At 44.1% G+C, this 15,954-nt stretch overlaps 1 protein-coding gene across 1 annotated transcript; it reads left to right on the top strand.

Annotated features, from left to right (window-relative positions):
* Nucleotides 1–316: 316 nt before the first annotated feature.
* Nucleotides 317–15,692, top strand: LOC111963406 (RNA helicase aquarius-like). The gene is made up of 5 exons (XM_023986824.2): nt 317–605; nt 1,739–1,971; nt 2,564–2,667; nt 4,750–4,789; nt 14,569–15,692. The coding sequence occupies exons 2-5, from the start codon at nt 1,825–1,827 to the stop codon at nt 14,644–14,646; spliced, it is 369 nt and encodes a 122-aa protein (XP_023842592.1). The 5' UTR covers nt 317–605; nt 1,739–1,824; the 3' UTR covers nt 14,647–15,692.
* The last annotated feature ends 262 nt before the right edge of the window (nt 15,693–15,954 follow it).

Genomic DNA, 15,954 nt, shown 5'->3' with positions numbered 1-15,954 from the left:
ACCCCTCTCCCCCCACCCCACACGCCCAACCTGTGTGCTCAGAATAGCATCTCTCCCAACATGTAGCTGGGTGGTGGTAGTCCTGCTGAGACCCAGACTCTAATCCTCCCTGTCAGAGCATTGGTGAACAGCACAGGGATGCACACACACATACACGGTGGTATGTAGCACAATGGACATGTGCTACTGCACACACACACACCTACCTCCCCTAATGAGGGTTGATCTCCCAGCATACATTGCAGTGCCCCAGAGGAGAGACAAACATACCGGGGTCTTTGTGCATGGCTGGGCCACTTCCTGGCCCCAGCTCTCTCTCTCTCTCTCTCTCTCTCTCTCTCTCTCTCTCTCTCTCTCTCTCTCTCTCGCTCTCGCTCTCGCTCTCTCTCACACAGAGGCCATGGTGTCGTCCACAGTTGTTTGCTGAAAACCCTCCTTCATCTCCCACATCAACCTCTGTGTTTGAGTGTGTGATGGTGGTCATGCGTGTTGTGTATGTTATTACCTGAACTGAATGTCTCCCTGTGTTGTCTCTCTCAAGCCCTGTACCCAAGGGGAAGGTCCACTCCTGCGTGAGGTTCATCGAGCTCATGATTCACCTGGAGGTAAGAAACACACTATTTACAAGGGAAACTATGCTGGTGTTGTGTAGCATATGTATGAAGTGTACTAGGCAGCCATTTATATAGAATCAACTGAATATCTGCATTCACTGAGCATGAAAAGACACGTTTGAGGTTGCTGTACCTACCTATACCTGTACACCTATTTATATCTTGATATGTGTAGAAGTATGCAACCTTGAATGATTGTTTTTTGATGACGGTGAGAAAATACAGGTTATTTCTAGCGTAGAACATTTGAGGTGTAACGTCATGGTGTAGTGTGCTTCTCTGTGGTCTGGTTTGGCTTCATCATGACACGCAGAGAGGATGTCACATAGTCAAGATGGTTCCTTCCCTCTCTGGGCTGCGTGGCCACGGTGCTCCTGTTTCCCCCGAGGGAGGATCGGATGGATTGATTTTCCCCCTATCCGATGACATGCTATCCTTTTCCTGGCACTGGCAAGGCAAGCTGCCTCCGGAGAAGTCCTTTCCCCCTCAGCAGTATCATTTTACAAAGGGATGGCTGAAATCTCATGCTTCCCTCTGGGATGATGTGATAAGACCCTGTGAATCTCTGTATGGAAAAAGAGATCCTACATTTTGTGTGTCTGTTAGGTTGAGCCCATCTGTGACAGGTCTGTGGAGATCAAAGCTGTGGCCATAGATAAAGCTCGTGTGTCTTGTTGCGGGAGCAGTATCATCTGCAGAGAGGTGAACTCAGTAGAAGACATGGCATTTTTTCAATTCATTTTTGCTGTTCTTTTTGTGAGTAGAGGTCACTGTGTAGGCTGTTGTCATTGTTTTTCTCCTTTCCTCTTTTTGAAATTTGACCTCCAACCCTCATCTATGAAATGCAAAAAATAGTCCAAACCACCCTGCTGAAATAGACTCTGAATCAATAGGGCCCTATTTATTCTCTGGGCCTCAATGCTGGGAATTCTGGTTTGTAGATGGATTGATCTGATTGAACCCAAATTATGCGTTTTCTAGTTATAGGTAGATGCGTGAATATTTATTAAAAAACTAACATTTTAAGATCATATTTATTGAGCCTATTGTCTTGTATAAGGGCAGCGGTTTCATTGTTTTACCATGATGTGTAATGTGTGGTTCCCTTCTATGTTTGTCCCCAGGCCCTGCTCCTAACACGTCGCTGGTTCAACACAGTGCTGGATGACTCCCACTTGGTGGTGATGACTCCCACCTGGTGTCCAGCCTCATGCAGAGAGAGGAGGAAGGACACCTCTTCTGCAAGTTACTGGACATACTGTTCTACACCGGCATTGGGATCAATGACCAGACAGGCAACGCCCTGACAGAGAAGGAGATGACCACGCTCCACTATGACAGAATCACATCACTGCAGGTACTTGTATACAGTACTACCCAGGATGGATGGATGAGTTACTCTGTTTTGTTTGGTTGTTTACTTGACCTGTCCACATCACACATTATTCTATATTATTCAAATCGTTGATAGGCATTAGTTTTGAACATAATTTGCATAATTTGCATTTGAAAGTTTACCTAAGTGTACTGTGTGCACCTGGTAGACATAACCCATGCTGTGAGTTGTACATGTATGAATATGGAACATTCATAATTTAGTGACAGCTTCCAGATGTCATTTACAAGAAAGAATATCAAGTCAAAGTCAGTCCTAGAGAGAATTCTCAATATTTTAGATTTCAGTCTTACATGCATTTTTACCTCTCAACTTGATATGATCAAATTAATTTAAAGGGAAATATGGAGGCTGGTTCATCTGTTCATCCTAATATTCTCTCCATCTGTCCATCTCTCGCTCTTTCCCCTACCTCTCACTAGCCCCACACAGATGTTGGATTAGTACATTAGGGAAATGAAAAAGGTGCCTGACATCACACGGTCTCTGGGGTGTGTGGGTAAGGAGCTGTTTCCTCATGATCTCTAAATGTTTGCTGTGTCTTGTCTTTCAGAAGGCAGCCTTTGCCCATTTCCCAGAGCTGCAGGACTTTGCCCTGTCCAATGTGGGAGCCGTGGACACACAAGAATCCCTCACCAAACAGTTTGGCCATTTCAGGTAGTGTGTGGGTGGGGAGGGGAGTCATATCTGGGATTGTGATCCCCAAAAAACATCCATACACATCCTAACCTTTATGCTACCATGATGACAAATGCTGCCCCCCTGACCGCAAATGGCAGGCAGCATGTGAGTCCTTGAATGTGCAGAGTAGTGTGGTACCAGCAAGAGAGAGAGAGAGACTCGCCTCATTAATTCCAGCAATTTGCAGGGGCTTGAGAATAAACTCTTTGAACAGCTGTATTTGTCAGATCATATTAGCAATCGCTTTCATGGGGCTGGGCCTTGTTAGTGTGTGTGTGCTTCCTATCCTTTTCTCCTTTCCTTCTGACCCTGGTCCTAGGTTCTGCTGAGACTCTCTATCCCCTCTCTGTTATTGTTACCGAGCCCCCCCCCCCGGCTTCAAAGGCTTCCATCACTTTTAACAAGGCGCTTTTTACCCACAAAACCCTCTTTTTAATGCCAGCTATTCCAGCTGTGCTACCCAGAAGCTAAACTGCTCTTCATCCATTATTCCAGATAGATTCGCTAAGTCCCCAAAACACACATGGGCAGCAGGGTTTCCGTTAGCCGGTAATAGCCGGCTTTTAGCCGAAAAAAGAACAAAAAACAAAGCCGATAAATAAAATTGCCGCTGACCAATTGCCTTGGGAAAAAATCCCTTTGCGAAATAATGCTTTTTAGCCTATTCATTGATGGAAATACCAGTTGATGGAAATACATTTTTCTGGTAACGCTTATCGGTCTACAGTAATCCCTCGTTTATCGCGGGGGTTACGTTCCGAAAATGACCCGCGATAAGTGAAATCCGCGAAATAGAAAACTTTTTTTTTTTTTACAATTAGCAACTATTACATGTATACAAATACAGTGACTCACGTGTAGGCCGTTTCGTCGACATTATGGGTTTAGGAGATGTTCGAAATTACAAGATAATTTGGCCAACTTAATGTAAATTTGCCAAGCTGTTTTATGTACGTACACATAACTGCACGAGACGACAAAATGATAGCACAATTCGTAGCATGTTTTGATACAAGAAGCGGGAGTGAGTTTTTAGCGAATCAGAATGCAGAGCACAATGCACCAAAAAAAAAAAAAAAATGCATTATGAAAATCCGCGAAATAGCGAATCCGCGATAAGTGAACCGCGAAGTGGCGAGGGATCACTGTATAGGTTAATTTGCATAATTTTGTGGAATACATTGTACAGTATATTCGTTATGTATCTTATCACATGCGTACAGCATACAGAGCCATTGAGAGGAAAATCTGTCAGACAGTGTGAGAGCTGCTGCTACAGCATCTCAAACAGTAAATATATAGGCACCGGAAGACAGGCCTCATCAGCACCTCACACACCACTTTGCAATGAGCTGGAGGCAGTATGCATTTTGAAAACATATACTTGTGATTGTTTGAAACCTGAACGTTTACAACATATTATGAGGCATGTCTTACCTTGCTTCAAAGTAGCCTAGCCAAAATCAGACCACAGCCTAGGAGGCAATTATTTTATATCAACTTTCTTTCATAGTGCAGTAGCCAAAGGCACAATCCTAGTCATATTAGCAACCCATGTTAGTTGTTGCATATTAGATCTCCCCTCTTCCTAAATTTCTAGCTGATATTTTCGTCTGTCAAATGAAACCGCTTGCATGTGCGGTGTGCTTTGACAATGGTGTTTTCCCGTTAATTGCATTATGGGACAAACATTCGTGCCTAGCCTACTGCTTTGTGCACATTGCTGCACTTACAGTGCCTTCGGAAAGTGTTCAGACCTCTTGACTTTTTCTACTGTGACGTAGAAGTCCGTCACTGGCCGCTGGCAGTATTTGGTACTTTAACGCACGCACACATTCATCATTCCTCCCTGCTCCGTTATCAGATAAGTTAACAATGTGGGTCGACACACAAGTTAACTTCTCTGTCTTAGTACATACATTTCACACTTATGTCATTTATTTTATTTATTTTATTTATTTTATTTATTTAATATAAGCAATATTTATTATACTTATCGATGTTGTGGATGAGCGCTTTGTTTGTTTGTTCTGTTCCTCTCTCTCTCCATCTCTGTAGTTTCCGGGTATGCTGGATAAGGACCCATAAGGCCCATAAGGTATATGTTTGATTGCAGTACTGTTGTTTTTGTTCCAGAATCACTTTGTAAATAAACCCTCTTGCACAGAAGAACTTTTGCGGCTCCGCCATCTTTTTATTTTGATAGAGGTTAGGTTTTCCAGTTTAGCCTTCTGGCCTACTCTACGTGACATCTACATTTTGTGACATTACAGCATTGTTCTAAAATTAATTATATTGTTTTTTTTCCTTCATCGATCTATACACAATACCCCATAATGACAAAGCAAAAACAGGTTTTTAGAAATGTTCGCAAATAAAAAACTGATATCACAATTACATAAGTATTCAAACCCTTTACCCAGTACTTTGTTGAAGTACCTTTGGCAGCGATTACAGCCTCGAGTCTTCTTGGGTATGACGCTACGAGCTTGGCACACCTTTGTTTGAGGAGTTTCTCCGATTTTTCTCTGCAAATACTCTCAGGCTCTGTCAGGTTGGATGGGGAGCGTAGCTGCACAGCTATTTTCAGGTCTCTCCAGAGATGTTTGATGGGGTTCAAGTTCCGGGCTCTGGCTGGGCCACTCAAGGACATTCAGAGACTTGTCCCGAAGCCACTCCTGCGTTGTCTTGGCTGTGTGCTTATGGTCATTGTCCTGTTGAAGGGTGAACCCTCACCTCAGTCTGAGGTCCTGAGTGCTCTGGAGCAGGTTTTCATCAAGAATCTCTCTGTACTTTTCTTCATTCATCTTTCCCTCGATCCTGACTAGTGTCCCTGCCGCTGAAAAACATCCACACAGCATGATGCTGCCACCACCATTTTTTATTCAATTTTTTATTTGACCTTTATTTAACTAGGCAAGTCAGTTAACCTCTCTTGGGTACATGAGACGTTAGCGTCCCACATCTTCAACAGCCAGTGAAACTGCTGGGTGCCAAATTCAAATACAGAAATACTCATTATAAAAATTCAGAAAACAAAACATATTTTACATAGGTTTAAAGATTAACTTCTTATGAATCCAACCACGGTGTCAGATTTTAAAAATGCTTTACGGCGAAAGCATACCTTACGATTATTTGAGAACATAGCCCAGCAGACAAATCATTACAAACAGTAATCAGCCAAGTAGAAGAGTTACACAAGTCAGAAATAGAGATAAAATTAATCCCTTACCTTTGATGATCTTCATATGGTTGCACTCAGCAGACATTCATTTACTCAATAAATGTTCCTTTTGTTCGATAAAGTCTATTTATATCCAAAAACCGTTTTGTTCGTGCGATTTCTTCAGTAATCCACAGGCTCAAACGCAGTCAAAACAGGCAAACAAAAAATCCAAATTGTATCCGTAAAGTTCATAGAAACAAGTCAAACGATGTTTATATTCAATCCTCAGGTTTTTTTTTTTTATTTTTTTATTTTACCGTTATTTTACCAGGTAAGTTGACTGAGAACACGTTCTCATTTGCAGCAACGACCTGGGGAATAGTTACAGGGGAGAGGAGGGGGATGAATGAGCCAATTGTAAACTGGGGATTATTAGGTGACCGTGATGGTTGAGGGCCAGATTGGGAATTTAGCCAGGACACCGGGGTTAACACCCCTACTCTTACGATGAGTGCCATGGGATCTTTAATGACCTCAGAGAGTCAGGACACCCGTTTAACGTCCCATCCGAAAGACGGCACCCTACACAGAGCAGTGTCCCCAATCACTGCCCTGGGGCATTGGGATCTTTGTTTAGACCAGAGGAAAGAGTGCCTCCTACTGGCCCTCCAACACCACTTCCAGCAGCACCTGGTCTCCCATCCAGGGACTGACCAGGACCAACCCTGCTTAGCTTCAGAAGCAAGCCAGCAGTGGTATGCAGGGTGGTATGGTTGTTTTTAGCCTAAATAATCGATAATATTTCAACCGGACAATAACGTCATCAATATAAAAGGTAAACAAGAAAGGCACTCTCTCGGTCGTGCGCTTGTTCAGACACATTTTCGTTCCAAGATGGCTTAGCAGTTCAGACGTCATTTCTGTCCTCGTATTGTCGTGTCCTGTATATATATATATTTACACCTTTCTTCGCATATCTTTTATATATTTTATTATCCAAGAACTCAACTACAAAAGCTTTCCTGCAAAAGCTTTCCTGCAACCCGCCTCACCAATTACAAAAAAAAAAGTATTATTTACCTCAAATCTGAAAATCCACAGTGGAAGCTGGCCAGGGGCTAATCAGAAGCTAGCCAGGGGCTAATCAGAAGCTAGCCAGAAAGCCAACCAGAAGCTAGCCGAAAGCTAGCCAGAAGCTAATCTGAAGCTGCCCAGAAGTTAGCCGGTTTGCTGGCTAGCGTTGGTGTTTCAGCTGCCCACGTTTTGTGGTCATCAGCTATTCCTTTAGCTCGATAATCTACCGGCACTTTTGTGCAACGCGACTTGGACCGGAGCATACCGGGCCTTTTTTTTCTCTCAGTTTCCCCGGATTTCAGCCGCAGGCTCTGGACATTTGCACCTTGAGTTCGCAGCTAGCTAGCTGCAAACCGTGTGACTATTGGCTTACGTCGATCCCGGAGCAAACTTAAATCATTCCGGAGCTAGCCAGCGGAGGAGTTCCATCAGCCATTCCTGGGCTACAGTCACCTATCCGGACCCGTTTTTTTTTTTTTTTGCTGCAGATACGGAGCCCCACCGGGCCTTCACGACTGACTGCGGACGTTATCTGCCCGAGGGAGTTATCCAACTGGCACCTCCGTCGCGACGTTACCTGAACGCTCATCTGGGGCCCGCTAATCGTTAGCTGTCTTATCGGCTGCTATCTGAATAAGTATATCGGACAATTTTTTTTTTCTTGGGTCACTATATCTATTTTGCCAATTGGATTGATCCCCTCTACCACACGGAACCCCACTAATCTACCGACGGAAACGCACGAGGTGTCTAAAAATAGACCTCCATCCTATGCTATCTTGCTACCGATAGCCATCTACCCGGCCAGCTGTCTGGATCGCCGTGACCCCAACCAACCTCTACTCACTGGACCCTTATTGATCACTCGATTAAGCATGCCTCTCCTTAATGTAAATATGCCTTGTCCATTGCTGTTCTGGTTAGTGTTTATTGGCTTATTTCACTGTAGAGCCTCTAGCCCTGCTCACTATACCATATCCAACCTTTCACTTCCACTACCCACATATGCGGTGACATCACCTGGTTTCAATGATGTTTCTAGAGACAATATCTCTCTCATCATCACTCAATACCTAGGTTTACCTCCACTGTATTCACATCCTACCATACCTTTGTCTGTACATTATTCCTTGAAGCTATTTTATCGCCCCCAGAAACGTCCTTTTACTCTCTGTTCTAGACGTTCTAGACGACCAATTCTCATAGCTTTTAGCCGTACCCTTATCCTACTCCTCCTCTGTTCCTCTGGTGATGTAGAGGTGAATCCAGGCCCTGCAGTACCTAGCTGCCACTCCTATTCCCCAGGCGCTCTCTTTTGATGACTTCTGTAACCGTAATAGCCTTGGTTTCATGCATGTTAACATTAGAAAGCCTCCTCCCTAAGTTTGTTTTGTTCACTGCTTTTAGCACACTCTGCCAACCGGATGTTTTAGCCGTGTCTGACTCTGGCTTAGAAAGACCACCAAAAATTCTGACATTTTCACCCCAACTACAAGATTTTCAGACAAGATAGAACGGCCAAAGGGGCGGTGTTGCAATCTACTGCAAAGATTGCCTGCAGAGTTCTGTTTTACTATCCAGGTCTGTTCCCAAACAATTTGAACTTCTACTTTTAAAAATCCACCTCTCTAAAAACAAGTCTCTCACCCGTTGCCGCCTGCTATAGACCACCCTCTGCCCCAGCTGTGCTCTGGACACCATATGTGAACTGATTGCCCCCCATCTATCTTCAGAGCTCGTGCTGCTAGGCGCCACCTAAATTTGAACTGCTTAACACCCCAGCCATCTACAATCTAAGCTTGATGCCCTCAATCTCACACAAATTATCAATGAACCTACCAGGTACCACCCCAATTCCGAAACACGGGTACCCTGCATAGATATCATCCTAACCAACTTGCCCTCCAAATACACCTCTGCTGTTTTCAACCAAGATCTCAAGCGATCACTGCCTCATTGCCTGCATCCGTAATGGGTCAGCGGTCAAACGACCTCCACTCATCACTGTCAAACGCTCCCTGAAACACTCAGCGAGCAGGCCTTTCTAATCGACCTGGCCGAGGTATCCTGGAAGGATATTGATCTCATCCCGTCAGTAGAGGATGCCTGGATATTTTTTTTTAAATGCCTTCCTCACCATCTTGAATAAGCATGCCACATTCAAAGAATTTAGAACCAGGAACATATATAGCCCTTGGTTCTCTCCTGACCTGACTGCCCTTAACCAACAGAAAAACATCCTATGGCGTTCTGCATTAGCATCGAACAGCCCCCGTGATATGCAACTTTTCAGGGAAGCTAGAAACCAATATACACAGGCAGTTAGAAAAGCCAAGGCTAGCTTTTTCAAGCAGAAATTTGCTTCCTGCAACACAAATTCAAAAAAGTTCTGGGACACTGTAAAGTCCATGGAGAATAAGAACACCTCCTCCCAGCTTCCAACTGCACTGAGATAGGAAACACTGTCACCACCGACAAATCCACTATAATTGAGATTTCAATAAGCATTTTTCTACGGCTGGCCATGCTTTCCACCTGGCTACCCCTACCCGGTCAACAGCACTGCCCTCCACTCTGCTACTCGCCCAAGCCTTCCCCATTTCTCTTTCTCCCAAATACAGTCAGCTGATGTTCTGAAAGAGCTGCAAAATCTGGACCCTTACAAATCAGCCGGGCCTAGAATAATCTGGACCCTTTCTTTCTAAAACATATCTGCTGAAATTGTTGCCACCCCCTATTACTAGCCTTTTCAACCTCTCTTCTCGTGTCGTCTGAGATTCCCAAAGATTGGAAAGCAGCTGCGGTTATCCCCCTCTTCAAAGGGGGGGACACTCTTGACCCTGACAGCTACAGACCTATATTCTATCCTACCCTGCCTTTCTAAGGTCTTCGAAAGCCAAGTCAACAAACAGATTACCGACCATTTCGAATCCCACCATACCTTCTCCGCTATGCAATCTGGTTTCAGAGCTGGTCATGGGTGCACCTCAGCCACGCTCAAGGTCATAAACGATATCTTAACCGCCATCGATAGGAAACAATACTGTGCAGCGCGTATTCATTGACCTGGCCAAGGCTTTTGACTCTGTCAATCACCACATCCTCATCGGCAGACTCGACAGCCTTGGTTTCTCTAATGATTGCCTCGCCTGGTTCACCAACTACTTCTCTGATCGAGTTCAGTGTGTCAAATCGGAGGGTCTGTTGTCCGGGCCTCTGGCAGTCTCTATGGGGGTGCCACAGGGTTCAATTCTTGGACCGACTCTCTTCTCTGTATACATCAATGATGTCGCTCTTGCTGCTGGTGATTCTCTGATCCACCTCTACGCAGACGACACTATTCTGTATACTTCTGGCCCTTCTTTTGACACTGTGTTAACAACCCTCCAGGCGAGCTTCAATGCCATACAACTCTCCTTCCGTGCCTCCAATTGCTCTTAAATACAAGTAAAACTAAATGCATGCTCTTCAACCGATCGCTGCCTGCACCTGCCCGCCTGTCCAACATCACTACTCTGGACGGCTCTGACTTAGAATATGTGGACAACTACAAATACCTAGGTGTCTGGTTAGACTGTAAACTCTCCTTCCAGACTCACATCAAACATCTCCAACCAAAGTTAAATCTAGAATTGGCTTCCTATTCCGCAACAAAGCATCCTTCACTCATGCTGCCAAACATACCCTTGTAAAACTGACCATCCTACCAATCCTCGACTTCGGTGATGTCATTTACAAAATAGCCTCCAAAACCCTACTCAATAAATTGGATGCAGCTTATCACAGTGCCATCCGTTTTGTCACCAAAGCCCATATACTACCCACCACTGCGACCTGTACACTCTCGTTGGCTGGCCCTCGCTTCATACTCGTCGCCAAACCCACTGGCTCCAGGTCATCTACAAGACCCTGCTAGGTAAAGTCCCCCCTTATCTCAGCTCGCTGGTCACCATAGCAGCACCACCTGTAGCACGCGCTCAGCAGGTATATCTCTCTTGGTCACCCCAAAACCAATTCTTCCTTTGGCCGCCTCTCCTCCAGTTCTCTGCTGCCAATGACTGGAACGAACTACAAAATCTCTGAAACTGGAAACACTTATCTCCCTCACTAGCTTTAAGCACCAGCTGTCAGAGCAGCTCATAGATTACTGCACCTGTACATAGCCCATCTATAATTTAGCCAAACAACTACCTCTTTACCTACTGGATATTTATTTATTTATTTTGCTCCTTTGCACCCCATTATTTCTATTCTCTACTTTACACTTCTTCCACTGCAAACCAACCATTCCTGTGTTTTTTATTTTTTTTTACTTGGTATATTGTATTTCCTTCGCCACCATGGCCTTTTTTATATTTTTATTTATATATATATTTGTTTGCCTTCACCTCCCTTATCTCACCTCACTTGCTCACATTGGATATTAAGACTTATTTTTCACTTATTATTGACTGTATGTTTGTTCTTACCTCGCATGTGTAAACTAGTGTTTTCTTGTATGTGTCGAACTGCTTTGCTTTATCTTGGCCAGGTCGCAATTGTAAATGAGAACGTGTTCTCAATTTGCCTACCTGGTTAAATAAAGGTGAAATAAAAATGAAAAAGCTCTGTGACACTTTAGGGTCCACTCATTCAGACTGCTTTACTTCCTCATTTTTCAGAATACAAGCCTGAAACAATTTCTAAAGATTGTTAACATCTGGTGGAAGGCATAGAAACTGCAATTTGAGTCCTAAGTCAATGGATACTGTAATGGCATTGAATAGAAAACTACAAAACCAAAAAAAAAACTACTTCCCGAATGGATTTTTCTCAGGTTTTCGCCTGCCAAATCAATTCTGTTATACTCACAGACACTATTTTAACAGTTTTGGAAACTAGAGTGTTTTCTATCCAAATCTACCAGTTATATGCATATCATATCTTCTGGGCCCGAGACGCAGGCAGTTTAATTTGGGCATGCTTTTCATCCAAAATTCCAAATGCTGCCCCCTACCCTAGAGAAGTTAAGAACAAATTCTTATTTTCAATGACGGCCTAGGAACAGTGGGTTAACTGCCTTGTTCAGGGGCAGAACAACAGATTTGTACCTTGTCAGCTTGGGGAGTCGATCTTGCAACCTTTCGGTTACTAGTCCAACGCTCTAACCACTAGGCTACCTGCCGCTCCACCATGCTTCACCATAGGGATGGTGCCAGGTTTCCTCCAGATGTGACGCTTGGCATTTAGGCCAAAGAGTTCAATCTTGGTTTCTTCAGACCAGATAATCTTGTTTCTCTGGTCTGAAGAGAGTCCTTTGGGAAGAGAGTCCTTTGGGAAGAGAGTCCTTTGGGAAGAGAGTCCTTTGGGAAGAGAGTCCTTTGGGAAGAGATTCCTGAAGAGAGTCCTGAAGAGAGTCCTTTGGGTAGCCTTTTGGCAAACTCCAAGCGGGCTGTCATGTGCCTTTTACTGAGGACTGGCTTCATTTGGCCACTTTATCATAAAGGCCTGATTGGTGGAGTGCTACAGCGATGGTTGTCCTTCTGGAAGGTTCTCCCATCTCCACAGAAGCACTCTGGAGCTCTGTCAGAGTGACCATCGGATTCTTGGTCACCTCCCTTCTCCCCCGATTGCTCAGTTTGGCCGAGCGGCGAGCTTTAGGAAGAGTCTTGGTGGTTCCAAACTTCTTCCATTTAAGAATGATTGAGGGCACTGTGTTCTTAGGGACCTTCAGTGCTGCAGATATTTTTTGTACCCTTCCCCAGATCTGTGCCTCGACACAATAGTGTCTCTAAGCTCTATGGACAATTTCTTCGACTTCATGGCTTGGTTTTTGCTCTGACATCCACTGTTAACGGTGGGACCTTATATAGACAGGTATGTGCCTTTCCAAATCATGTTTGATCAATCGAATTTACCACAGACTCCAAGTTGTAAAAACATTTCAAGGATGATCATTGGAAACAGGATGCACCTTAGCAAAAGATCTGAATACTTATTGTATTTCTGTTTTTTACTTGTAATAAATTTGCAAACAATTCTTAACTTGTTTTTGCTTTGTCATTATGGAGTATTGTGTGTAAATTGATGAGGAAATAGTTTAATTTACTCCATTATAGAATAAGGCTGTAACGTAGAATAATGTGAAAAGGAGTACTGAGTACTTTCCGAATGCACTGTGTAATGTGAAGAAATAATAGTTCATCAACATTTTCAGCGATGCGTTCTGATCTGTTGCATCAGACTCATAGATTAATTTTTTTATGTAGCCTAGGCCTACTGGTTTTATGAATTTGTGATCTATCGTCCCACAACTGTCCCAGTGTCAGTTTAAATAGGCTATTTATTTCTCGACAAGCTAACCAATAAAGTAGTTAAACTTTTCTACTATGGGGGATAGTAGATTGACAGGCTAGTGATTTTGCTGTTCATTACTAGTCATGTTGGCTGAGGAAAAGTACATGTGGACAGTTATTCTAACGTATTCAAAGTGGGCATCAGAATTCGGTAAGAAGGACCGCATATCCTTGTATCCTCAAATGGCATGTTCTTTTAATATGAATTAGCATAATCTAAATGTGATTTCTGTCATTCTGAGCTCGGTGGGTGGACACCCAGATCAGGTTACGTATCCAATGCATATGGGTCCAGTAAATGTATAAAATGTCCAGTAAATTTAAATGCTGCCGGTCAAATGTCCGCCGCCACATTTTCCTAACACACACAGTATTTTTCTCTTTCTGTTTTAAGAACTCCTCATTGCGTGTTGTCTGGCTAGAGATTTGATGGAGATAAAATTACAATTAGGCAGGCTAGTGGGCTCATGGCCCTAACAAAAAGTAACAGCTCTCAGATCTATCCTGCCGTCTAGCCTCATCTCCCTAACAACTCAATGGAAGCAGCTATTTTAGCTTTGTCATGGAGTACAGTCCAGCAACGTGACCCATGCCAGTCCCTAGACAGACCAACTGCCTGGTCAGCAAAACCCCAGACCCATGTGGTCAAACTACACATGGCATCACGAGTCTGGCCACACTGCTGCTTACAATGACACGTGTCCCGGTCTGTCTGAATAGGACTCTGTCACAGACAGTGTCTCTCTATACCAACCCCTGTCTGTGTCATGGTGGCACATGTCACATCTGTCTGATTAAAACAGCCTTCTATTCAGACAGCAGCCTCTCAACCCTCTGATTCAGCTCTGAGAAATGGAGATGCGGTTGGATTTTCATAATCCCGTCGCATTGATGCGGCCCCAGCCCCTGTACACACCATGCTGACAGTGCAGGACTGCAGTGGCCTTAGTTAGCAGGGCAGAGTAGGAAAACACGAGGACTAGCGTACAGTACATCGCAATGCTTACAAGCACAGGACTTAAGAAAGTATCTGTGTCTTAGGTGAATGGGACACTTTTCATATTGTCAGATGAAAGGTAGTGACTTTGAAAGAGGATCATTTTCCTCAAATCATCTGCACTGCACGGTAATATATTCTCTGGAATGTGCATTTCTACCCTTGGGTCTTCATTTCATATATTTATTTCAATAGAAGAGCGTTGCAAAAATATAACCATGATGCTCAAAGAAAATACATATGAATTGGAAGTTCATAGTTCATAATGTAAAATATGCTGAAGTAGTTTTTTCTCCCTACAGTCCCAACACTCTCCACCGGGTGGCCTCGTACCTATGTCTGTTACCAGAGCTGGCAGAGGGACAGGACACCACCATTGAGAAAGAGGTCCTCCTGGAGCTGCTGGTAGGTGCTGTTACGAAACGGGAAGATGTTGTCCCTAACCGCTGATAGGGGATCAGATATGTATTTCATCGTTCTAATGCTTAAAATGTGGGAATTGGGGAAGTTTCATCTGATCCTAGATCTATGGTTAGGGATGATGGGAAGGAGACAAGGAGAGGATGCTAAGGTAATGAATATTTACATGCCCCCCAAGATGCGCTTAAGAATGAGAGAACCCCTCAATTTACGGCTTGGCTAAACCGAAGCGACGTCAGGATATGTTGGCTTGCGGAACAATAACCACCCAGAGAGCATAGCATCATAATATGGTTGGCGTGGCTCGTTTAAAATACATTCATTTATGCTTTTGGAGTGCATACAGTATGCAACCCCCCACACACACTCCTCTCCGCCCTTGAATTTGCCTTTGAATCCAATTAGGGCTCAACATTGGTGATAGAGATGGAGTGGGTGAAGTGGAGGAGAGGGAGGTAGAGAGAGACTAATGAGGAAAGAGCAGCAAGGTTTCTCTTATCCTAGGAAAAAACACCACTGTTGATCTGCTTTGCTCTCCAAACCCACCCACCCTTAGTCCCTCCTATAAACAGGCATACAGTGTGTTGTTAACAAGTCTCATCCCTGTAACCCTCCATCACCATGCGACCAGCCCATCCACTGACCTGCTCTGTCCCTACTGCTGTAATTACCCACTTCAAGTCTTCTCTAGGCCTCCTCTCCTCTGCCCGCCACTGAAGATAAGCTTTTCCATAATTAGCTGATTAGATTGTTCCCAGAGCTATTGTCATGGGACTCATTTGCGTGGACCCGGGTTGCCCTGAGCAACCGAAAATCTCCAGATTCCACTCTGGTATTATGCGTTATTTGTTTGGTCACCGGTGCCAGAGGCTTGTAGAGATGTGCTGTGTAGAGATGTACTGTGTAGAGATGTGCTGTGTAGAGATGTACTGTGTAGAGATGTGCTGTGTAGAGATGTGCTGTGTAGAGATGTGCTGTGTAGAGATGTGCTGTGTAGAGATGTACTGTGTAGAGATGTGCTGTGTAGAGATGTGCTGTGTAGAGATGTGCTGTGTAGAGATGTGCAGGAGGGAGCAGAACAGGTCCCACAGACACACTGCAGAGAAAGTCTGTAATAAACCTGGGGAATGAGAGGATGAGTTGGCCAGAGTGCTACTGAGCTTCTGCTATCACTGTTCTTGGGGTTATTTACATAATTCCTCAAAGCCATGAGCCAACCACTCTTGAATGAATAATTTCCTATTTAGATTACCGATATTGCAGTGGAT

Source organism: Salvelinus sp. IW2-2015, linkage group LG4q.2 (genome assembly GCF_002910315.2).
Source record: "Salvelinus sp. IW2-2015 linkage group LG4q.2, ASM291031v2, whole genome shotgun sequence".
Classification (NCBI taxonomy): Eukaryota; Metazoa; Chordata; class Actinopteri; order Salmoniformes; family Salmonidae; genus Salvelinus; species Salvelinus sp. IW2-2015.
The sequence above is the reverse complement of the archived record's forward strand: the minus strand, read 5'-3'. Positions and strand labels throughout refer to the sequence as shown.